The sequence below is a fragment of the Chelonia mydas genome, chromosome 14 (genome assembly GCF_015237465.2).
Source record: "Chelonia mydas isolate rCheMyd1 chromosome 14, rCheMyd1.pri.v2, whole genome shotgun sequence".
Classification (NCBI taxonomy): Eukaryota; Metazoa; Chordata; order Testudines; family Cheloniidae; genus Chelonia; species Chelonia mydas.
Window position 1 is genome coordinate 15,381,660 of NC_051254.2, and position 25,316 is coordinate 15,406,975.

Here is a 25,316-nt window from a genome sequence, read left to right on the forward strand (position 1 = left end):
CTTCAAATCCAGACTCCAGCGAGAGACTGTTGAATTGGAATTCATTTGCAAATTGGATACAATTAACTTAGCCACTCCCAGTCTCTATTCAAGCCTAAGTCATTATGCAAGGTAACCTATTTCCCCTTGTTTTTTTCCTACCCCCCCCCCCCCCCGCCCCCAGCCGTTCTTGTTAAACCCTGGATTTGTGCTGGAAATGGCCCAACTTGATTATCATACACATTGTAAGGAGAGTGATCACTTTAGATAAGCTATTACCAGCAGGAGAGTGGGGTGGGGGCAGGTATTTTTTCATGCTTTGTGTGTATAAAAAGATCTTCTACACTTTCCACAGTATGCATCCGATGAAGTGAGCTGTAGCTCATGAAAGCTTATGCTCAGATAAATTGGTTAGTCTCTAAGGTGCCACAAGTACTCCTTTTCTTTTTGCGAATACAGAGTAACACGGCTGTTACTCTGAAACCAGGGAAGGGCAGACTTTCACAGCTGTGTATAGGTCCAGCTATCATTGTGAAAGTTGTCCGAGGGGGTGGAGTGAATGGGAAAACGAGAAGTCCCGGAAAGTGGAAAGGACTGTGCAGGCGGAGTTTGGAGAGTGGGGGAGAGCATGGGGAAAAGTTCTGAATATGCTGCAGGGGAGGGTGAGCACAGGTGTGCTCAGTCTGCAGAATTATTAAGGACTTCAGCATTTGCATTTGCTCCTCCATTACTTTAATCATCCACTCAGTTGCATCCTTAACAAACTCCTGATTCTTTCTTCTGTCCTGCTGTTCAGCTTCCCAGCACTCCTTGTGTTCCCTTTTCTCTGCATTGGAGCAGTGCAGTACCTCCCTGAACATGTCTTCTTTGCTGTCTTGGGCCCTTTCTTACCTGGCGGAGATGGTTGGTTAGGGTGTATAGGGTGTTCCTGAAGGCCACATCTGCTGAAGCAAGGGGAAGATGCACAGAAGCGGGATTGTTAAATTAATGCACAGCATTCAGACATTTCAGTTAAATACACCTTTTACAACATTGCAATCACTTTCTCTCTGACCCTAGCCGGGCATCACATCTCCACGAACACCCAAAGCATGGTGAGTGGCAGGTGGGCCACTCCACGTGGGGGAAAAGAGCACATACTTTTTGCAAGGGTCGTGGTGCAGCATACTAAGGAAAAAATTCTAAAATTCTCCTAGACTCTTCCACAGGCAGGGGTAATTCTAGCAGATATCTGACTGCTAAGGGTAAGCAGGGAAACGAGTGTAAATCTACTCCATACTTGTGGCTTCCGCCCTGCTCCCTATGCTGCTCGCCTATGTGCCACTTTGGTCCCTGCACAAGTGGTGGCTGAATGATGCAGGAAAGTTCCCTACAATGGGGGAAGGAATAAAGCTGTTCTGCGATGAAACCTTCGACAGAGGATGACGAAGTACCTCCAGGAAACTTTCCTGGAGATCTCTCTGGAGGATTCCTGTGAGATCTCAGCATACATCAACACCCTGTTCTGCTGTACCAGTTAGCTACCCAGGGAAATGGGCAGCTCACAGAAACACAGCCAGCCTTCCACATTTCTCTACTCTGAACCCACCTCTGCACTACACAAACCACAGCCACTTACCAGGCATCTCTCCTGTTTCTTGCTCACCAGAGAGCAACTGCTGAGTCTGGCTAGACACCTCTGGAGTGGAGAACTGTTCCTGGCAGCCTGCCCCACCGGGTGGCCCCGACAGGAGCTGCACATAGTCATCTAACTCCACCTCTTCATCAGTAACTTCATCCTCCAGGTTAGGTCCTCTTTCCGCCGCCTCCGAAGTATCAGCAGGGCTCTTGGTGGTGGAGGTGGGTCGCCACTGAGGATAGCGTCCAGCTTCTTATAAAACCAGCAGGTCTTAGGTGAAGCACCGGAGCAATGGTCTGCCTCCCTTGTCTTATTGTACGCCTGCCTCAGATCCTTTATCTTCGCACCTCACTTCAACATCCCGATCATAGGCCTTTTAGCACAAGCCTCAAGAACTGTGCCCGTAGGTATCCTAATTCTTACGGCACAAGTGCAGCTGGGACTGTACAGCCTCCTCTCCCCATGTGCTGATCAGATCCAACAGCTCAGCAGCTGTCCATGCGGGAGAGCTTTTGGTGCAATAACCCGCCATGGTAACCTGAGAAGACACGATGAGACCTCTCCACACCGAGCCAGCAGGAAATGGAATTTCAAAAATTCTAAGGTGCTTTAAACAGGGAGGGGCGGATGGTTGCTTACCTGGCTGCAGGGCAATGGAGTTCAAACTGCTGACCAGAGCAGTCCTAATGGGCATTGTGGGACACCATCTGGAGGCCAGTTAAAGCTATGAAATCAAGCCTGGTGTCTACACTGGCTCTTCGTCAACAAAAATTTAGAGGAAAAAGACGTGTCTCATCGGCGTGGTTGTATTTTGTTGCCAAAACTGGGCATTTTTCCCAACAAAAGTCAGATCGCAGTGTGTATGCATTCACTGGTTAGTCAACAGAACTTGGTAGTGTAGACAAGGCCTAGGTCTACACTAGCACTTTTGTCAGTCGGGGGCGTGAAAAAACTGACATAAAATTCACTGACAAAAGCTCCAGGGTAGACTCTCCCTCTGACACAACTTCCGCTGCTCTTTGGGGTGGTTTAATTAGGCCGATGGCAGAGCTTTCTCCTGTCAGCATAGAGCAGCTACACAGGAGACCTTACAGCAGCACAGCTGTAAGGTCTGTAGTGTAGACATGTCTACACGTACAGCCCTGCAGCACGTGTGGTGAAGACGCTCTATGCCAACAAGAGAGAGCTCTCCCATTGGCATAAAAAACGATCCCCACTAGCTGCATAAACTGTGTCAGTAGGAGAGTGTCTCCCACTGACATAGCGCTGTTCGCTCCGGCACTTACGTTTATTGCGATTTATTTGCACCCTTGAACGACATAAGTTTTGCTGACATAAACCGTAATATAGACATAGCCTAAACCTTAAATTAAAGTACTCTGACACCCCTTCATCCAAAGACTTCTTTGGCCCTAATACTCATTTCATGCTGAGAGAATAACCTCTGTCAAGGCTGACACCCTTGTCCTATTTGAGCCCATAGTTTGGATGACACCCTGTGAAAAGCCTGGGTTTGAAACCTGGGTATGTAGCACCCAGCATAGGCCTTGGTGTCTCAACTTGTTCATGGTTAAGCTGGGTTGGAGATGTGTTAAGAGATGAGACATGAGATCTGCATTAACTTCCTTTCCCAACAGAAGCATGCAAAGGGCAAGCTGCCTACAGCTAAATCGTGGTGCTGGGTTACCTAGGGTCAATGTGTGCCATGCAGGATTCTGTGTAACTATCTTCAATCAGACTGAACCTTTTGTCAGCCTGATAAAGAAGTACTACAATAGTCTTTGCAGTGGAAGAGAGTGTTTTAGTACTGCAGCAAAGTGCCCCTTGAAGGCTTACAGTTGGAGCCTGGATCAAATATCCCAAATCCTTTCAGCCCAAAAGGAGCATCTAAAGTCTATCTGCAGTACCAGTGTGTTGAAAATCTTCCATAGAAGCTGTTTCATAACCATTCAATTTCTCCTTCTCCCTAAAGTTTGAAATACCAGTTATTTTTGTTGCAATGATAACTGTGCCAAACGTTAAAGTGAAAGAGCACAGGGAGTACAATATACATCAACGTGTGAAACTTTTTCTTCTCAAGGGATTGTTCATTAGAGCACTTTGCCAGTCAAAAGAACTGCTAGCTGCATGAAAAGTGGGAGCAGTTGTAAAGCTGATGGCTGCATCTCCATTTGCCGTAGCTCTGTATAGCCCTTCTGAAATACATACTGTTGCAGTAGCAATGGGCAGCAATATACTGATTCTTTCACTGTGTACAAAGCTGTGCAAGGAGAGAATTTTCTTTCAGCCTATACAAAAGTGCTCTGGATGTTTTAACAAAGTTAAAATACATAAATATCAGAAAATATGTCCAATATATGCTAGTCTTCCTCTGCATTCCCCAGCCCACAAAGCTGTTAATTAAGAGTGGCATTTCAAAGATGGATGACTCAGTGACATGTTAATGCCTCGTATTCTTTCCTGTGATTCTGCTTTTTGCTGCCAGGAAATTGTGGAAACCCACACTTCCAGTAATGTATTAGAAAGCAAATCTGTTTTGGATGGAAGAGAATGCAGACCATGCTCCATTTGGGTTTGCTTGCATGTCACTTCTCCATTTGCCAGTGCTTCACAGATGTTTGGCCTTCTTACATATAGAGGTACTGTCAGCTGGTGCCACACTAGCCATAATTAAGGCTCTGATTTTTTTTTTTGATTTTTTTTTTTACGGCGGTCACAGAAATCATGGATTCCATTACTTTCTACGACCGCCGTGACTTCCACAGCAGCTGGTGCGGCTGGCCCCAGGGCCAGCTGTGCCAGCCACTGCTGGATTGATCCGCGGCCTGCCACACCAGCCGCTACTGGAGAGGCCCCAGACAGCTGGCTCCTAGTCCGTCCGAGCAGTGGCTAGCGAAGCTGGTCCTGCAGACTGCCCGAGCAGAAGTCCTGGGCGCAACCCCGGGGAGTGTCTGAGCAGCGGTCCCGGGGGGCTGCCCTGGGGCCAGCCACAATGGCCACGGCTTAGGCGGTCCCAGGCAGCTAGCTCTGGGGAGCGGAGCCCGAGGGCACCTGGAGGCTGTCCGGAAAGCGGTCCCCAGGAGCAGCAGCTGGGGGGCAGTCAAACCCCAGCATTGGAGAAGGGCCCCCCCAGCAGGGGTCCCCCTGAGCAGCAGGACCCCAAAGGTAGAGTTTTAGTCGCGTATTTTTGGTAAAAATCAGGGGCAGGTCACATGCCTTAAATTTTTATTTATTGCCCATGACGTGTCCATGACTTTTACCAAAAATACCCGTGACTAAATCTTAGCCTTATCCGTAATGCATGGCTGCTTAAAGTACAGCACACAAAGCCCTGGTCTACACTACGAGTTTAGGTCGAATTAAGCAGCGTTAGATCAATTTAATTCTGCACCCATCCACACGATGAAGTCATTTTTGTCAACTTAAAGGGCTCTTAAAATCGATTTCTGTACTCCTCCCTGACAAGGGGATTAGCGCTGAAATCGACATCGCCGGGTCAAATTTGGGGTAGTCAATGCAATTCAACGATATTGGCCTCCGGGAGCTATCCCAGAGTGCTCCATTGTGACCGCTCTGGACGGCACTCTCAACTCAGATGCACTAGACAAGAAAAGCCCCAGAGACTTTTGAATTTCCTTTCCTGTTTGGCCAGCGTGGCACAGGTGACCATGCAGAGCTCATCAGCAGAGGTGACCATGGAGTCCCAGAATGGCAAAAGAGCTCCAGCGTGGACTGAACGGGAGGTACTGGATCTGATCGCTGTATGGGGCAACAAATCTGTGCTATTAGAACTCTGTTCCAAAAGACGAAATGCCAAAATATTTGAAAAAATCTCCAAGGGCATGAAGGACAGAAGCTATAACAGGGACCCACATCAGTGGCATGTGAAAATTAAGGAGCTCAGGCAAGCCTACCAAAGAGGCAAACGGCAGCTCTGGGTCAGAGCCCCAGACATGCCGTCTCTATGACAAACTGCATGTAATTCTAGGGGTGCCCCTACAACTGCCCCACTCCTGTACATGGACTCCTGGAAGGGGGGAGCCTCATGCAACAGGGATGAGGATTTAGGGGACGAGGAAGATGAGGAGGAGGAGGAGGAGGAGGATGAAACAGTTCTCCCTGACAGCCAGGAACAGTTTATCGCCCTGGATCCAATACCCTCCCAAGGCAGGATCCCGGACCTTGAAGGCGGCTAAGGCACCTGTGGTGAGTGTACCTTTGTAAATATAATACATGGTTTAAAAGCAAATGTGTTTAGTGATTAATTTACCCTGAAGACTTGGGATGCATTCGCGGCCAGTACAGCTACTGGAAAAATCTGTTAACATGTCTGGGGATGGAGCAGAAATCCTCCAGGGACATCTCCATGAAGCTCTCCTGGAGGTACTCCCAAAGCCTTTGCAAAAGGTTTCTGGGGAGGGCAGCCTTATTCCGTCTTCCATGGTAGGACACTTTACCAGGCCAGTAGCACGTAGTCTGGAATCCTTGCATAACAAAGCATGGCAGCATATGGTCCGGGTGCTTGGTATGGGAAATGAAGGCGCTGCTGTTTGAAACCATTCCCACGTGTTATGAAGGTTAAAGAAGCCAAAAGACTGGCTTACCATGGCTGCCTGCAAGCTGAATTCTGTTGCCTGGCCCTGCGTGTGTGATCTCTCACACCAAACCAGCAGGCCCTCAATATAAGAAGCAAAATGAGACCTTGTACCGAAAGCACATGTACTATGTAATGTTAACAGCTTGGCTCACCGTGAAAGAGTATACCCATTGTTCTCTAAAATGTGTCTTTTTAACTACTACTACTCCCTTTTTTTTCCACTCCCGGAGCTGCAAATGTTTCAACACTCCCCCTATCATCTCCATCCCAGAGGCTAGCGCAGATAAGAAGGCGAAAAAAATGCACTTGCGATGAAATGCTCTCTGAGCTTATGCACTGAAAGAGCTCAGCAAAATGCATGGAGGCAAACAATGTCAGAGTCCAGGAAAGCACAAAATGAACGCGAGGACAGGAGGTGGGAGCAAGAGGAGAGGTGGCGGTAGCGTGATGAGAGGAAGCAAGATGCAATACTGAGGCTACTGGGGGATCAAACTGATATGCTCCGGCATCTGGTGGAACTGCAGGAAAGGCAGCAGGAGTACAGATCGCTGCTGCAGCCCCTGTGTAACCGCCCACTCTCCTCCCCAAGTTCCATAGCCTCCTCACCCAGACGCCCAAGAATGCAGGCGGGGCACCTCCGGACACCCAACCACACCACCCCAGATAACTGCCCAAGCAACAGAAGGCTGGCATTCAATAAGTTTTGAAGTGCAGTGTGCCTTTGTCCTTCACTCCTCCCCTCCTCCACCACCCCACCCAGTGCTTCCCTCCTCCCCCACCCCTCCTGGGCTACTTTGGCAGTTATCCCCCTATTTGTGTGATGAATTAATAAAGAATGCATGAATTTGAAACGACGACTTTATTGCCTCTGCAAGCAGTGATCGAAGGGGGGAGGTTGGTTGGCTTACAGGGAAGTAGTGAACCAAGGGGGCGGGTTTTCATCAAAGAGAAGCAAACATAACTGTCACACCATAGCCTGGCAAGTCATGAAACTGGTTTTCAAAGCTTCTCTGGTGCACAGCGCTCCCTACTGTGCTCTTCTAACCACCCTGGTGTCTGGCTGCACGTAATCAGCAGCCAGGCGATTTGCATCAACCTCCCACCCCGCCATAAACATCCCCCCCCCCCCCCCCCCCTTAATCATAGATACTGCTTGCTGTGTGCTCCTCAATAACAATGGGAATATCAGTTTCGCTGAGGTCTAACAGAGTCAGGAAACTGCGCCAGCGCGCTTTTAAATGTCCAAATGCACATTCTACCACCATTCTGCACTTGCTCAGTGTATAGCTGAACAGCTCCTGACTACTGTCCAGGCTGCCTGTGTATGGCTTCATGAGCCATGGCATTAAGGGGTAGGCTGGGTCCCCAAGGATAACTACAAGCTTTTCAACATCCCCAATGGTTATTTTCTGGTCTGGAAGTAAGTCCCTTCCTGCAGCTGTTCAAACAGACCAGAGTTCCTGAAGATGCGAGTGTCATGTACCTTTCCCAGCCATCCCACATTGATGTTGGTGAAACGTCCCTTGTGATCCACCAGTGCTTGCAGCACCATTGAAAAGTACCCCTTGCGGTTTATGTACTTGCTGCCAAGATGGTCCGGTCCCAAGATAGGGATATGCGTTCTGTCTGTCACCCCGCCGCAGTTAGGGAATCGGCGTTCCACAGCATGAGCGTGCCCCATTGTCACCAGGATGTCCAAATTGCTGGGGCCTGTACTTCGAGAGAAGTCTGTGTCCATGTCCTCATCACTCTCGTCATTGCGCTGCCGTTGCCTCCTCACCTGCCTTTGCAGTTTCTTGTTCTGAACATACTGCAGGATAATGCGTGAGGTGTTTACAATGCTCATAACTGCCGAGGTGATCTGAGCGGGCTCCATGCTTGCCGTGGTATGGCGTCTGCAGGAGAGCAGAGTTGCAGCAGAAGCGGTGGCTGACAACGGATGCCACGAGAATAGATATTTATAGAGAACGACAAGAGGACCTGCAAGGTGGATTCATGAGAGCAGAGTTGCAGTGGAAGCGGTGGTTCGATGACGACGGTTAGCAGTCCTACTGCACCGTCTGCTGAAAGCAGTATGGCGTCCGCACGGAAAAAAGGCTTGAAACAATTGTCTGCCATTGCTTTCACGGAGGGAGGGGCGACTGATGACATGTACCCAAAATTGGGCAAAAACATTGTTGCAGGTAATCAGGCATTGGGAGCTTAACCCAGAATTCCAATGGGCGGCGAAGACTGCGGGAACTGTGGGATAGCTACCCACAGTGCAATGCTCCGAAAGTTGACGCTAGCCACAGTACTGTGGATGCACTCCGCCAACTTAATGCGCTTAGTGGGGACACAAGCAATTGACTGTATAAAATCGCTTCCTAAAAAGTTCTATAAATTCGACCTAATTCTGTAGTGTAGACAAAAGATCTCTTGGTGTACTGGATTTTGACCTGTTCAGTCATCAATCCACTGCTTGAAGAGTAGTGCCGTACTCACTGTGACTAAAGGGGAAGGCTTTGGTCACTTTCATTGTGTTTTTTGCAGAACTCCAGTGTATGGATTGTCTGGAAGTCGTTGCACATGTGCAAATGTTTATCAAATGCTTTCCTGTCTCTAAACCGTTTGTATAGGAGAAGTAAACTCCTGCCTGTTTCCATCTCTTCCTCCCCCCTCCGTCCCCACACACAGCATTTGAACTGAGAGTGACCATTTATTTGAACTGGAAGGAACTGACCGCTACACAGTTTCCTCTTTGGCATCTACATTTTTGTCACCCTTTCTACTTTCCCCCACTTCTTTTGTTGTGCAGCTTGTATTGCCTGGTGTATTGGCCAGAAAAACTACCCATCTGGAGCTGAAGCAGGGTAAAGATAGCAGGCTTTGATTTGACGCTGTCTGGTCAAGAACTCTGGCAAGAAAGTATTCATTGACCTCTAGTGCTCTGAACCTTTCCCAAGCACATCCTGATGGTTTAATGGACCTGTGGTTTCTTACCAAAATGCAGGCCTGAATGCAGGTGGGCCTCTCACCCTTCCTGAATGAATGCAGTGGCTATCCAAAAAGTAGCTATAAAATTGCACAAATTTAATTAAATGCAGTTAAATTCTTAAACTACCTTGTCAGTTGGTGAAAGCAAATCCACAGACCTAGCAAATTGGTCATCTTTGCACTCTTTGGAAGAGGATGCCTTGACTTGCTGATCTAGCGGTATCCTTGGAACATGCTCCCAAATATGCTTCAACCACCAGCTGATTCATGCAAGTCTGTCTTACGACCTGTTCTTTGCAAGTTTTCTCATCCCAATCAGATCTATGGCTGCCAGGTATGAATAGTTACTTTATTACAAGCCAGAACTTGGGTGTGTTTGAAATGGTGATTCGTGCCAGCCACCTGACTTCCTGAGATCCTTTAGGCCGGAAGCAAGTAGATTGCAGGCTCAGTCAGAAGCCACACCCAATGTTAATACCTCTGATTTTGTATAAAAAGCAAAGCTTTGATATTGCAGAAATAACAGGATGCACAGAGCAAGTGGATACATCCTGTGAGGACACATCATGGCATCACTATCTCGTACAGAAGTGGCCAAACTTACTGACCCTCTGAGCGACGTACAACAATCTTCAGAAGTTCAAGAGCTGGGGCACACCAGCCAGGGTTCGGGGCTTCTGTCCCACGGAAGGCACCTGAGGGGCTCCGCTCCTGCTGAAGCCCTGAGCCATAGCAGGCTGAAGCCCCAACCCCCACACCCCCACCCCCCAACGCTAGGCAGAATCCCTTATCCTACCATCCTGCTGCAAGGCAGAGGTCCCAAGCTTCCCTCCCCTCAAGTCTGGTAGGTGGGGGATGGGGAGGCTCCTCTAGCCGCACTTTAACTGTGAAAGAGCCCTATGTGGTTTGGCTACCCCGGATTGAGTACGTTCACATCTGCATACATGGAAAGAGATGTAGAGAGCAGAGCTCTTAAAAGCTCTCTGCATTGTTTACATAAAGGTACTACAAGTAGTGAACAAATAAGACTTGTTAAATCAGCAGGTGTGGCTGATTTCTCAGTATGCTGGAGTTCCCAGGATTCTCCTGAATTATAATCCATCTACTAAGTAGGAAAAAATTAATGGAAAAGAGGGCTCTGGAATCTTAAGGTAATCTTGGTATGCACTGATAGAGAGAAGGTTGTAGTACCTCAAAAGTATGAATGTCTTTGCCATACCTAGCCCTTAATGTAGACTAGGATAAATAACTGAAACCTCTTCTACTCCATTCGTAGTAAGGCACATCTTTGGAGGAAAAAACAAAACAACCCTGATACCCCTTCCTCCAAAGATTTTTCTCTGGATACAATATTCCTTTCATTCCAGAAGGTCAGGCATATGACTGATTTTTCAGTTTAGTGGAAATTATTCACTCGGCTCTAACCACAGGTGACTGGCTCCCTGGTCTGAGCATCTGGGTTAGGATAGACTAGGTGTGAGCATCCCCACTGCAAAGTCCTGCCTGAATTACCATGTCTTCATTTTTTCTGCACTTGTCTGTGTGTCTGGGGCATATCCCATGGTTCTTTGTGCTGGGTTGCTCTAGGATGCACTCCTAGTCATTTGTGTCAATTGCATGAGAGTTTGTCCTTTTGGGGGGAATTGTGGGAAGGGAATTGGAGGACTTTTTGCAATTGAGTGTTTGTGCAGTTTTTGCCTGTCCTCACTGCAAAGTGGGCAGATTCCAGACTAGATTAAAGCGCAGCCTGGGGTCTCACGCATTTCCCCAACTGGGTAGGATAGCATGGGGTTAAAGCACCTATGTCCATACCCCCAGCTGGGTAATGTAGTGTGGGCTTAAAGCCCGTCCAAACCCAGTTAGAGGTTTTTCTTCGTGGATGGTAGGGGGTTAACTGTTCAGTGGAGACATAGCCTTACACTGAGATGTGCACGCTCTTCAGGAAGAGAGGTTGGACTGCACATCATGGTAGTGCCAATAACTGAGCACTCCCATATGCCTCAATTGCAGACCAGCAAATGAGGGGGGTAAAAACTGAAACAGCATGGGTCAATATATCCCTCTTTTTCCCAACGTGAGCCCAGCATGTTCTTTCCCTTATCCCTAGCCAGAAAAGTTTTCTTGACTGATTACTGCCCCATTTCCTTTTATAGGCTAATTTGAATGATATGCTGGGTTAGTATAGGGTTCCTGCATTCAAATCCTGGCTGACTTTTGGTTAAGAACTCCCCTTCTGTGAAAGTACTATTTCTTTCTTCCTTATATCCTTTTGTTTCACTTAATGGATCCTCTAACCATCTGCAGAGGAGCCGTGAAAGACATGGATCTTGAATTTGGAAGGGCTATACTTGGATTTAATTTGATTCCTTTGCACTATGTAGTCTGGGTTGGGTTGGGTAGCCTCCTTGCTCTTATAATCTTTCAGCCAATAATGTGAATGCGTTTATTATCCCAATAATTTGTTTTACCTTTTCTGGGGTATGTTGTCTCCCTTTTGTCACTTAACATGTCTGTGGACTCACTTATATCTTCCTTTACTTTTGAAATAGAGACATCCCCCATCCAATCAGCTGCTGTAACTTATAACAAATGTGGCCTTGTTGTCCAGGAGTCCCAAAGTGACTGCTTTTCTGTAGGGACTTTGGCAAGCTTTCCCTTCTCCACAGAGGCGTGTGTGCTCTTTGTAAATGCCAAAGGACACTTTTTTTTTTTGTTTACGTGCAATTGCTGAAGAATTTAACTCTCAATAACATCCTGATCAAGCAGAATGAGTGGTCGCCTGCCAGATCTGCATCCTCTGCTGTTTGTCGTTGTTGCTTTACATTCATATAAAAGGGAAAAAAAGATGTTAACACTGAAGTGTAATGCTTATTATCTGCCAGCCTTAGCTATGTGTTACCAAGCCATCTTGTCTTCTGATGTAGATTCTATACTGTCTGTCCTCTGGGGGCCCTTCTGAGCTTTAATCAAAGAGGGTTTAACTTGGACATTCTAGAGCTGCAGTTTAATCAACTCTTTCTTGTAGCTGTGGAAGCAGAAATGTGAATGTCTCAAGAGTGACACAACTTGTGGGTGCTGGTGGAAAGTATTTTCATTAGGAAGTCCATGACTCTGGAATCTGTTCCCTGTGGAAACAAGATAAAGTGCAAACTTGGCCACTTTCAGAATCTGCTATGAGACACCTCTTTGCCCAAGCATTCCCAGCTGATTCAATCTTGGTTTCCTAGCTGAGAGGTAGAGCTGCAGATTACATGGGAGCCTGGTGTTCTGCCTTACAGAGGTTTCAAATGTGTAAAGCGCACAGATACCATACTAGTGGTCACTAGCATTAAAAATTAGCTGTGGAACAATGTGTCAAACCTGTACTGCTCTGTCATCAGTCTCACTGAATGATTTGCTCTTTCTAGTAGTAATCTGACCCCATAAGTAGAAATCAAAGCATCTGTTAAGAAAATATTAACTTTAAACTGAGGATGGAAGCGGTGAGTGGTAACTCCTGGCAACTGTTGGAGATGTGTACCTGTTTTCAGCCTGCATCATTTCAATGTAAACATGCTGTCCTGAAATAAGCAGAGTCCAAATTTGGTCTCTTCCAAAACTAACAGACCATAATCTGGTCTAGTTTAGGTTTTTCGTCCTTTTGGTTCTGCAGTTTCACAGTATGACACTCTTCATGGGATTATATGCTAAAGGGCAGGGGGAAGACTGGCTACAGACAACACATTATCTGAATCTTTTAGCGCAAGACTACAAAGTAATTGGTGTGCACAGTTTGGTGCAGAAGTGAAGCATAGTGAAAGGCAGGTCATTTTCCAACTTTATCTATTGCCCCTTCTAAAGTGGCTAGCAGTTTGCTTTTTGGGGGAGTGGGGGGTAAATCAGAGAGAAATGGCTCTGCAAGTACAGGAACAAAAGCTGTTCAAAAGGCATTATTCTATCCCAGCACTGCAAACCACCCTATGCACTATGCTTCACTTCTGCACCAAACTGTGCACACCAATTACTTTGTAGTCTTGCAAAACTTCTAGTCCTGAGCCCCTTGCTCAAAATTGCCAAATTTTTTTGGGTGCTGACTTGCAACTTCCTCCCCATTTTGCCAATCCTGAATCCTCAAAATGACAGAATAGTGCCAGTGAGGGTGCAAAATGAGTTTTCATGACTTGTCAGTTTAAAACTGCTTGCAGTGGAGCCAGATCTCATGTCCTGATCTTTCATTGCAGCCTCCTTTTCAGAGCGAGTAAGAAATATGTCTCCAGATGAGATCAAAATCCCTCCAGAACCCCCAGGCAGGTGTTCCAACCACTTACAGGTAGGTACAAACCCTCTTTCAGTTTGTCATCTCTCAGGATTTGTCTGAAATTTCAGTTAACCAGTTGACCAAACATCCTAAGAGCTGGTAAAATGCAGCAAAAGATTACCACAGAATCCAAACTATCTGAGAAATATTTTTCCTCAATCTCATACAAGTCAAATGCCGTGTAAAGGTTCCCCAGCATGCTTGCCACACTTCAGTGTGAGCACTACAGTAAGGTCTTTCACCCAATACTGGGCAAAATGACATGTTCATTGAATAGAAAGGAACTGTATTTATCGCCTTAGCTGCTTTTAAGTTTTTTCAAAGAAACTGAATTAACTCTCCATTTCTAACTAGATGGAGAAATGTACTAAGCAAACAAAAAAATTGTGTGACTCTTGCCCTGCTTCCAGAACTACCGAGGAATAATAAATGGATAGTGTGTGAATGCATACCGCAGCCCAGGTCTTTTGTCTTGGCCAGTGCTGTGCTGAAATTCAGAAGTGGTGGGTTCTGTTCTAAATTGAGAAACTACCATTGTTGCTTGGGTTCCACACTTGGTAAGAGCTCTCCCATCTAACTATAGCATGTTTCCCAGGGTTCTTTAACTCTACGGGTATGTACACACTGCAATTAAACACCCACTGGTGGCCCGTGTCAGCTGATTTGGGCTCAGGCTACAGGGCTGTTTAATTGCCCTGTAGACATTTGGGCTTGGGCTGGAACCCAGGCTCTGGGACCCTCCTGCGTTTTGCTGTGATGCTGGGGGTACCTTTCCCATATCTGAATAAGAGCTCTGTTGGTGAGGGAGTCCGAGCCACGCAAAAGTTGGTCCAATAAAAAGAGATTTCCTCACCCAGCTTTTCTTCCTTTCTGAGGCCAATATGGAGCTGGATTTAGTGGGGAGACAGGAGAACGCATACAATTGTATAATTGCTGCTAATGCTACCTTGTGATGAAGAGTGGCTTGTTTGAATCTGATGCTAATGCAGTCTTTTATCATATTAGTAGGTGAGGTGCTGTCATCAACTTAACTCCATGCCAAAGGGTTTGGTGCATATGTAGGCATAGCAGAATTTGATTTTTTTTTAAAAATACAATTTTGACAAACTTTAATATTTTTAAGCATTCTATTTTTATCTATTTAAAGTTTCACAGTTGTGGGAAATTGGGGGTGGGGTCAGACAGTAATTATTTAATGACAATAGACTTTGAGATACAAAAAGTTAAAGCTTTATAACCATTAAAACACAAATTGTCAACATCACTTCAGAATATACAAAGTAAATAGTCCTAAATCAAACTCTAAAGTTCTCAAGCCGCATTTTTCTTTCTTTGCCTATTTGTAAATTTTGATTATCGTTGGAAATATATTTTTCATGGGCTTGTGTATGTATGGTGAAATCTGTTTATCGCCATTTGCTGATAAATCTCATCCTTCCAAGCTTCTACTCATATGTGTATCTGGGAGACCTGTCCACAGAAATGTGTAGTAGCCCCTTCGTGTATCAAAACTGTTATTCCCTGGAACAAGTTGAAGAATACCTCAAATATTACTTAATAGTGGTCCCCATTCTTGCATGCCATAGATTGGGGGAAGGTAAATGAAGGCTGCCGTTTCCTGCCATCTGCTAATAGGTTTAATAATGGTGGGCAATTTAAGATGGCACAGTGGTGAGGAACTGTTGTGGTGAAACGTCCAAAAGGTGAGTTACAACCCTGTAATAGTTAACAAGTTGTTTTGAATCACAGTTCAGAATGCATCCTCTTTGTGCGGTGTACCTGACACACCCATTAGTTCTGTTTTGTACTGCAAGAGATTTTAGTGGTGTGACATCAGTGAATGAGTAAGAGTGCATGGGTCTGAGGAATGCAGTAAGCTGGTGCGAAGATCTGATAAATTAAGACCGATCCATTTCCTTTCTCAGCTGTCTCCACCCTGTGTGGAATATGTCTACCCTAAACCACCTTAAAGAATGGAGACTCGATCCGGTTTTGCAAGCAGAGCAAACTGCTTTTTGCAAATAGCACAACTAAAACACTTTTCAGTTCTGTAGGGGGGCCTGACATACTTTGGAGCTTTAGAAATAAACTGTCCTTTATTCCATTGGTATCTCTTCCTTCCATTGGTCAATTTATCTCTCTAATATGCTGTATCTTGAAAAGCTCTATGCAAAGTGGAGACTTGGAGATTCTTTCCTACTTTCAAGGTGACCCGCCAGTTCTTTGCTTTGTGGAAGTCCCAGATTCTAAATATGAGGACTCCGTCTTGGTGGTGCTATCAACACTTCAGATTTAGAGGCTGAATTTTCAGTGACTGTTGCAACTGTTCTCTCAAAATGGTGGTGCCTCCTTTGGACATGTTAATAGGGTAATTGTGTGACTTCACTGTCTGTGTAGAATTTAGCCTAAAAGCTTAACTTTAATTGAGGAAATAGCAATTTTATACCTGATGATACTTGACTTTTCATCCAAGGATCTTGCTACTTTGTGTAAACTGCAGTGAAATTTGCTACACATAGAATCACAGAAATGCAGAGCTGGAAGGGACCACCTTGAGTTGGGGACGTATTATCCCCATTTTACACAAAGGGAAACTGAGACCTGAGAGGTTAAGTGACTTTCCCAAGGTCATACAGGAGGTCAGTGGCAAAGCAGGGAATATGAATCTGTATCTCCTGCCTCCAAGTTTTGGGTTTCAGCCACAAAATCTTAACTTTCTATTGTAAAGTCTCTGGAATTTCACTTCCTGTAAAATAGTTTAGCTTTATAAGTAAGTTTCCATAGTGGTAGTGTCACAAACGACCTTGCTTAGCAGCAGGACGACTTCCTCTCATGCAAGATTCAGATATCGATTGCAGTTTAAAACCTACCAAATAACTCTAACTTTGGTTATTCAGGGTTGAAAATGCATCTTCCCTCTTCTGCTTTCTATGCTCCATGTCAGACACTCTGCCCAAAAGCACTGGGGTAGGGAGTGTGTTTCGAACTTTTATGCTGCCCTGCTGAGCAAAACAGATGCAATTTTCTTTAAATCAGGGCCTTCCTTTTTGGAAGGTAATTATATCCAGTATTTCCAACCTTCTGAATCTGTTTAAGTTGCCTTTCCCAAGCAGTTCAAGTTTTACTGGAATACTCCCTGCGTTGTGCAGCTGCAGGATCTCCAAGGAGAGGTCGCTTTCACCTAACCAGCCACCTATGCCCAAAGACATATTCACAAGTAGGTAGTTACCAAGAGCATGACACTGACAGTGGACAGGATCAACAATGCCTGCAGAAAACATTGTTTGCACAGAGCATCTAAGTTAGAGTTCCAGCAAAACTCCGCTCCCCTTCTCTTGTACTACCCAGATCTGGCAGTGAGCAGTGTCCTTTTCTTGGGGTAGCCCAGTGACAATTCTGTCCAGTTGCACATCTGAGATTTTGAGAATAGATGAGAGAATTAAACACTTGAATTGCACTGTTCAGTACAAATGCTGGTTGCCCAGTTTGAGCTGTTGGCGTACATCTTACTGCCCCTGGCTTTAATTCCCTCCCCTCCCCCCAGTACTCTCATGTGATTTATACTTTAGGGGTTCTCAGAGAGGAGAATTGATGCTGGCTGCTTATTCCCAAGTCAGCCTTCTGGGATGTCTCAGTAACTTAGTGGAGAAAATTTTGTGTGGATTCTGAATCTCAGTTGCACTGTTAATCTAAAGCCTTGTAAATCAGACTTGGTGAGCAGTCCTGGCTAAGAGGAAAGACTTTAAGGACATGTGAAGTGAGAGGGATCTTTCACTTTTTGTGCCTTCCCCACCCAGGGCCGCATTTACACACTACACGCCCCTAGGCACAGCATCTTAACCGACACCCCCCCGGCCCCCCATCTACAGCTGATCTTCATGTTGCACACAGTTTTAGAGAGGTAAGGCATGCCTAGAATGCCAGCACCCCTGGGCACGTGCCTAATTGGGGTGGGGGCAAGGCCAGGTTTCCAGTCTGTTGCAGGCCAGGATAGTGGCTTTAATGCTTCACTGTTAGCATAGGCGGTGGGGTGTTCCTTGAACCATCTCCAGGATTGGACATAATCGTAAGGGACCATTCGAGTTCTGTTAAGAGGCTTAACTGTTGTGGAGGGACAGGACTTAATCCATTAATTGCATCACTAATGCCCTGCCCATGTCAAGCCACTGGCTGCTTTAAAAGCTCTTCATCAAGCTTTGAACTTATCAAGATCATCCATCCAAATACATATGTCACCTCTTTGCTCCCCCCCCGTTTATAGTGTGGTGGCAAATGCTTTGATTTGGGGGTTTTTTTGTTTTGGTTTTTTTTACACTCAGTTGAAAGTGTTAAGACTGGGGGGTAGGGGATTGTTTTCCTCTTAAAAAAAACCTCTCTCCCCCCCCCCCCCCCCCCCCTTTAAAAGAGATACTTTTCCCTCATTTCCCTCTTTCCAAGTGTGTTGCTGGCATGTTGACCATAACATAAACAGTCTGAAACAAAACCTTTTCATGGAACTAATCCAGTGGTTTTCAACCTTTTTTCATTTGCAGACCCATAAAAAAATTTCAAATGGAGATGCAGACCCCTTTGGCAATCTTAGATGTAGTCGTCCACGGACCACAGTTTGAAAACCACTGAACTAATCCATCTCTCTTTCCCTTGGGAGCTGAAAACAAGCAGGATGGGATTTTAATTTTCTTTGCTTTGTTTTGTTTAACTACTCTTTCTACCATCACTGCTGCTGCAGGGAGACTTAGGTGAACCTACAAAGCAGGGAGGCACCATTGCTCCTTTAAGAGCTTGATGGCCCACACTGTATAGTGGATTATGCAGGGAGGGAAGAGTGATCTTTGATTGAGTCTGAGAAGAGTCAATGTCACTGCAGATTAGCCCAGATGATGTGCCTGCTTCGGCCTTCCTGTCTCTGAAAAATTACTGTTCTAAGGTGGGAGGGGGCCATTTGGGGTTTAACTATGCAGAAATAAGACAACCATGTTTGTGCATATTGAATATCTCCTACCTGTGTGTTACTACTTGGTGTTGACTCTTACACTGTTTCTTTTTTATCTAGGATAAGATTCAAAAGTTGTACGATAGGAAGATGAAAGAGGGCATGGACATGAACTACATCATTCAGAGGAAGAAGGAATTTCGTAATCCCAGGTGAGTTTTCCCTTTGGGGTTACAACTCCGCAGGAAAGCTAATCCCAAGAGTCATCCTCCCTGCCATTAGAGCCATATCAGAAATTGGGGATGTCAAGCAATAGACGCTGTTACTGCTCATGAAATCTTCAAGAGGATCTAGAAAAACATCTCAGAAATGAGTGTGCTTGAGACTCTCTGGAGATCCATGTAACCACAACTAAAACACAGATTTTAAAACCAGGTGTGTAGGGCTTCAGGTACGATTCTGTGGATGGTATGTTTTGGGTTAGGAGAGGAATCTCTAGTTGAGGGGAGGAATAACCAGGGTTTATGGTATGTTTTGCATATTGTGGTGGTGGTCATGGGTCTTCAGAATGTTACTCTTTTTGGTGATTCTTCACCGGGGCCATTGAAATGGAGCACCAGCCTCTTTGTACCAACAAACCCGATGATCTTAATCTTGAAGAAAGAAGGGGGAAAGCTAGAAATAAACTAATGATTGTTCTTCTGTCTCAGCATCTATGAAAAGCTGATCCAGTTTTGTGCAATCGACGAACTTGGTACGAATTATCCCAAGGTAAGAAGGGTGAAAGATTTCATGGGAGGTGGGGTGGGTGCATGAAGCTCTCATCAGTTCTGTCCTCTTTCTCAGGCAGGTCATTTAGGGCTTCATACTTCAGGGCTGATGACAGAACTAGTCAGCTAGAGATCTGTCTGCAGTTTGATCTCCAGTTGCGTTGAAATAAAATGTGCTTTGTGTAACAGTGAACCCCAGTAGCTGTAGCTTTGTGATATAGACTTTGAATTCTGTGGCTGTGGACAGCTAATTTGGAGGTTTGTTGTGGTATAGGTAAAATTCTATTTTGGCCTGTCAGTCTTTCAGGAGGCACAAATTTGGAAAACAAGTGTCAACTTGCAGTGAGAACTATTTAGTGCATCTGTCAGTCACTGAAATGGCATGACTTCTGTCGGTCCAATAAAAGACATTAGCTCACCCGTCTTGACTCTCTAATATTCTAGGACCAATGCAGCTACAGCTGCACTGCATCTGAACCTTTTTATGTCTGATTGGGATACAGGAGAGGGGCAATTAGCGCTGTACTGAATATTTCCCTCTCTTCCTTGTGGTACTTTAATAGAAGTATATGATGAAGTGTTTTGTATGTCGTGCTGTTCAAACAAGTTCTGAAATAATGTTAAACTTTTTCTCTCTCAGGACATGTTTGACCCTCATGGGTGGTCTGAGGACTCCTACTATGAGGCGCTAGGTAATCTTAAGGATATCTTTCTTTCTTTCAATTCTTTCTGATCACTCCTACAGCTGTTATCCCTTTTATCAGTGCTACTGAATCGTGCTGGAACTTTAGCAACCGTATTTTAACTGAACACCCGTTTAAATGAACGGAAAGTCAGAACATGCCGGCCGCATTCTGGTTAGGCACTAGTCGAGTTTGGCTGGACAGACCTAGAACTTCCTGAGTTTCCATTAGTTTGGAAAGTCCCTCCCTTAAAATTGTTGGTCTGAGATACAAGCAGACTCTGGTTGCAGTGAAGAGGCTGAAGAAATTATAAGTGGAATGTTGCCTTGATAGAAAGTTTTTTATTTCACAGCTGATTCAATAGTTTTCTGTATGTGGGACCTTGTCCATTGATTGGAGATGGAGGGGACAGTTGTGGAGATGAATTGCTGCTTTTGTGAATCTCCTGCTTTTTATAATTTCTTGTACCAACCTTTTTTAGCCAAAGCACAGAAGATTGAAATGGACAAACTGGAAAAGGCCAAGAAGGAGCGCACAAAGGTAATAAATCAAGAGTTATGGAATTTAGAGATCCATCTCCCAGCCTTTATTCATTCTTTGCTGGAATTCATTCCATTGCTTCATGTTCCTCCATGTACTACCCCTTGTACTGACCATGAGGTATTTTTAGACGGTTCTGGCATCTTTCCCCTTATTCATTTCTCTGCCAGACTGTACAAGATTTAGGTTTTTGGCCTTTCCTTGTAGGTCAGTTTCTCTCCAGGCCCAGTTGCCTTTGCTCCTTGAGCCCTGTCCAGTTTTGTCAGTGTTCTTAAATCAGGGCATGCATAACTGCACCCATTATTCCAAATACAAGATAAACAATACTCTGTTAAATAACTACTATCTCCTTAGTCTTCACACTATGCCTCTAGTGTCACAGCCTAATGTAGCTTAGTTTCCCCAGCAAATCACACTGAACTCAGGCCTGGCTTCTGTTTTCTCTCATTACCTCTTTGACTGTATCTAGACCCATATCAACCCCTCGATACCTGAAAATGTCTTGGCTTGTTAGGAAATGGAGTCAATGCATTTAAAACATTATATAGCTCTGGAGCACTTCACATCACCCATACCCCCCCAAATGGTGAGGCACTTGGATTAGTGGCTGGCATTAGGAAATCATATCCAAAGAGTTAATTAACAAGATCTCGCTTCAGATTTGTAGAATGCTTTTTTGGCAACAAGTACATTTTTGCAGCAAACTTTTTTTTTTTAATAGCCATCTCTTTGTTTGCCTTTTGTTTTGCTTTATGCACCGCAGTACAGTCACCTGTGACTATCCCCCCTCATTTCCTTTGACTGTAGACTTATAGATATGTGATTGCAGACTGTTGTGGCTCTTGTTGCTAGGTTTCTTTCTGTGGCGCAGTCTCTGTAAACCATGCGTGTGGGGACTTGTATTCTAAGACAGCTTTTATTTTTCATCTCAGCTTCTCATTGAAGAAATGATTTGTAAGAATGTGTCTGTACTGACCAGGATCCTAGTCCTGATCCCTCCATTAAGGAGGGTACCAAAGTTTTTGATCTGTCTGCATGTGGAGAATCTTCACATTTACACATCTTCATACTGGTTATAACTGATCCGTTTTGGAGTACTTGGAGTGAGGCCCATGTGTGTTTTCTCTCCCCAACATCATAATGTTAAGTGGACTGGCCCAATAAATATTTGTATCCTTTGTTTGCTGAGGTGTTGTAGCAGTCTTTGTCCCAGGATGTATGAGGCGCAAAGTAGGTGAGGTGATATCTTTTTATTACAGAAGTTGGTTCAATAAAAAAATATTACCTTGCCTACATTCTCTTTTATACCTTGCTACATTCTGGATCTAAAGAAGAACTCTGTCGTGAGGGAAGAAGACATAAATATTAACATCTGTTCTTTTCTTTTCTCTCTCCCCCCCCCGCCCCCCCTTCTAGATCGAATTTGTGACTGGCACTAAGAAGGGCACAACAACAAATGCTTCATCCACCACTACCACAACAGTCAGCACTGCCGTTGGAGGTAAATACATGCGATGACCTCAAACTTAGATTGCATCGTAATTGTGGGGATTGCCGCTCATGCTAGCCAGAAACCGTCGAAGTTCCCTTTGTTCTCCATCCCCTTGACACCAAAGACAAGTCTACGCTACTGGGCAACATTGGCACAGCTGCACCACTGTAACGCATCTGGTGAAGACAAGCTATGCCAACAGGAGACCGCTCTCCCGTCCGCATAATTACTCCACCCCCACAGGCGGAAGCTGTGTCGGCTGGAGAGCGTCTCCTGCTGACATAGCACCTGTGTGGACGGCACTTGGGTCGATGTAACTTATGTTGCTGGTGGAGGGGATGCCTGAGTAACTCAAGTTACTTCGACTTAAGCGGTAGTGTAGACCAGCCCCAAGAAAGCAGATTGCCAGGAGTTATCTGGGATTGGGGGTTGCTGGTCTGTTTTCCTGGTAGGAAGGCTTGGCAGTAGCTTCGGGTAGGGAAGGATTTCTTTGTGCCGGGGTTAATGGAATTTGTTGCTGTATGTTGATGAGAGTATCTCTTGACAGGTCTTTCCCCAGAGCCTGAGGAGGGGGTTGGGAAAAGAGATGAACAACTTGATGTTGTAATTTGGATAATGACTCGTAACAGTTAGTGCTGTACCTCATGCTAAAGCAGTGGTTCTCAAACTTTTGTACTGGTGACCCCTTTCACATAGCAAGCCTCTGAGTCTGACACACACACCCCTTAAAAATGAAAAATGCTTTTTAATATATTTAACACCATTATAAATGCTGGAGGTGACGCAGGGTTTGGGGTGAAGGCTGACAGCTCTCAACCCCCCATGTAATAACCTCACGACCCCCTGATGGGTCCCAATCCCCAATTTGAGAACCCCTGGGCTAATAGAATAGGGAGATCCATGTTTTCTGTCCAGACCAAACCTACTTTGGTGTTGGGGGAGAGAGTGAATCTCATGTCACTTTTCTAGGAGTTCAGGGGCATAAACAGTGCGGATTTTTCAGTTTTGCCTTTGGGGGTTCAAAGTTCCAGTAGGTTTATACTCAACACTTCCTGACCAAGTTCCACTTGCCTCAGCTAGGGGGTGAGGAGATACTGTCCACTCGGGCAATGGCACTTTGAGGGTTGAGAAGGAGGGGGATCATTAATACCAATGACTGTAAATGTTAACACTAGTCTCTCTTGGTTATTCCAAATCAGATGCTCAAAAGAGAAAGAGTAAGTGGGACTCCGCCATCCCGGTAACAACAATAGCTCAGCCCACCATCCTCACCACGACTGCAACGTTGCCAGCTGTTGTCACAGTAACCACCAGCGCAAGCGGCTCCAAAACCACAGTTATCTCTGCTGTTGGCACCATAGTGAAAAAAGCAAAGCAGTGACAAGTGCATTGAGACTTGACCTGGGCTTCCAGACTGAATTCTCGTTGAAGGCACCACCCTTTGAAGGGGACAAGGAGAGGGCCACTCTTATTTGCTCAATACAAAATGGCAAGACTTGAAAACAGACCCAACGTGCTCCCCGCTAACCCCATTAAGGAAAGTGGGGAAAGCAGGAATATCAGGTGTGTGCACACAGGACTGACCTTCATAGAAAGGAGTTTCTCAATCGCATGTTACTGCTGGAATAACCAGTCGCTCTGTAGTGTGCTGAAGGACAGTGGTGTGCAATGTGTCAGCTTGTAAATGTTAGCTCATTTAAGTGCTGTATTGTCACTTTTATGGCTTGGAGAGTCTTATCCCTATTGGAAATCTGAATTTTAAAAAAAAATGGGAAAATGTCAGTCATTCCCTTGCATCTCAGGCCAAGCTTTAAAGATTGTTGCCCTATGACTTGGTCTCCCCCACGTATACACGCTCTGCCTCAAGAGAATTCACACAGAAGGCTGATCAGCATCCTTGCTCGTAAGCATAGCTGAGATGTGAGTGTATAATCTACATGTATGAATTTAGACTCATTTCTTTGCAATTGGTATTCACATCTGTAACCTACGTGCATATCCATGTAGCTTTTATTTCAGTAATCAGGTGTTTAAAAAGCATTGGAATTTTTGGATATAAAATAGTGAAATAGTCAGGTTTTGCTAGCCTCTTACAGAGATGGAGACCCCCTGTGCAGAACCTGGACTGTAGGTGTCACATTTGTGAAGTCAGAGCGTGCATTTGGAGAGAGCTGCTGAGAGAAATTTTGTCACCATGGAGTAAGATCAGATACCAGATCGTCAGAGGAAAGTGTTCCTAATGTAGAAGCCTGTGGTGTCTATGTATAATGTAGTGACTTATACTGTCAAACACACAGCACTGCTTTTTGCTCCACTGTAGTGAAAAGGATACTGTCAACTTAAATTTTATTGTGGGGGGGGGGGGGAGACCTTCTTACCTATGTTACTAAAAATTCTTCGTTATAAAAATGGGAAATTTAAAAATTCCTGTGTCCTTTTCATATCTTACTATGTGCATTTCTCTGACCGGCTAATGAAAAAATCATTTTCACTTCTGGTGTTGATACCTGGGTTGCAAATGCTGCAGGGCAGTGTTTCCTTTAAAACTTTCCCCTGTGGAATTTTAAGAAATCATGGAAACATCTTTGGTCTCAATCAACAGACAAAATTCTATTTTCTGGAAATACTTTGTGTTTATATCCTTTTTTAAAGATTTCTCAGCTCTTTCATTATAAAACCCATTTTCTAGGATTGATACCTCAACTGTTCTTAAAATTATGATGATTGTAAACTTGCGTCAGTTTTTCTTAATTTTACCAGAAGTCAGCCCCTAATAATACATAGTGTTTTGTAGAATCCTTTTCATCCATAGTTCTCAAAATACTTTACCAGGAGTGAAGCGACTTCCCCAAAGTCAACTAGAAAGCCAGTGAAATACTGTTTAATCTGGGTGGGTGGATGGAATAATTTACACTGCTGTAATTGTTCGAAGAAATCACTACTAAATTGTTTGTTGTACCAGTCCCTATAGGATAGTTTTTAGTGCACTTGATTGCTAACTCAGCATTAATAAATACCAATTCCCTTCAGCTTCAATATTCCAGATGTTGCAGATTGTATTGAAGTAAAAATTGGGACGAGAGAGGGGGTTAATAGATCAGCAAAAATGTAAGTTTTCTCTTGATTTCATGTTGCTTTCTTAAGTTCTAGCTTGCCTAAAATAAATTTATAACTTAAAGGGGGGAGGGAGAATGGGTCTGTCTTGCATTTGATATACTTAGAAGAGGCTTTCTTCCTAATCATTTTGACAAATGTCAGGTTTTGTCTATCTAGAATATTCAGGGGTCCACTGGAGCACTGATAAGATTGTGGCACTACAGATATACCAAGAAAGTGAAACCTGAATGAGTTGATGTGAGGATGGTTGGTGGTGTGGCTTTTCTGTTCATTCTTACTGAAGTAAGAACCCTGCACAGAGTTGCTGACTTGAT

General features: G+C 44.9%; 1 protein-coding gene across 4 annotated transcripts in view; it reads left to right on the forward strand.

Annotated features, from left to right (window-relative positions):
* The window catches only part of LOC102943751 (SAP30 binding protein), a 57,541-nt gene extending 32,592 nt beyond the window's left edge, over positions 1-24,949 (forward strand). For all 4 annotated transcript variants that reach the window (XM_037914322.2, XM_027834751.3, XM_007072552.4 and 1 more), the window contains 7 exons: positions 13,391-13,479; positions 18,521-18,612; positions 19,111-19,171; positions 19,811-19,862; positions 20,335-20,393; positions 21,810-21,894; positions 23,085-24,949. In XM_037914322.2, coding sequence (XP_037770250.1) covers positions 13,391-13,479; positions 18,521-18,612; positions 19,111-19,171; positions 19,811-19,862; positions 20,335-20,393; positions 21,810-21,894; positions 23,085-23,266 — 620 coding nt within the window. In that variant the 3' untranslated portion in view covers positions 23,267-24,949. The remainder of the gene's footprint in view (positions 1-13,390; positions 13,480-18,520; positions 18,613-19,110; positions 19,172-19,810; positions 19,863-20,334; positions 20,394-21,809; positions 21,895-23,084) is intronic.
* The last annotated feature ends 367 nt before the right edge of the window (positions 24,950-25,316 follow it).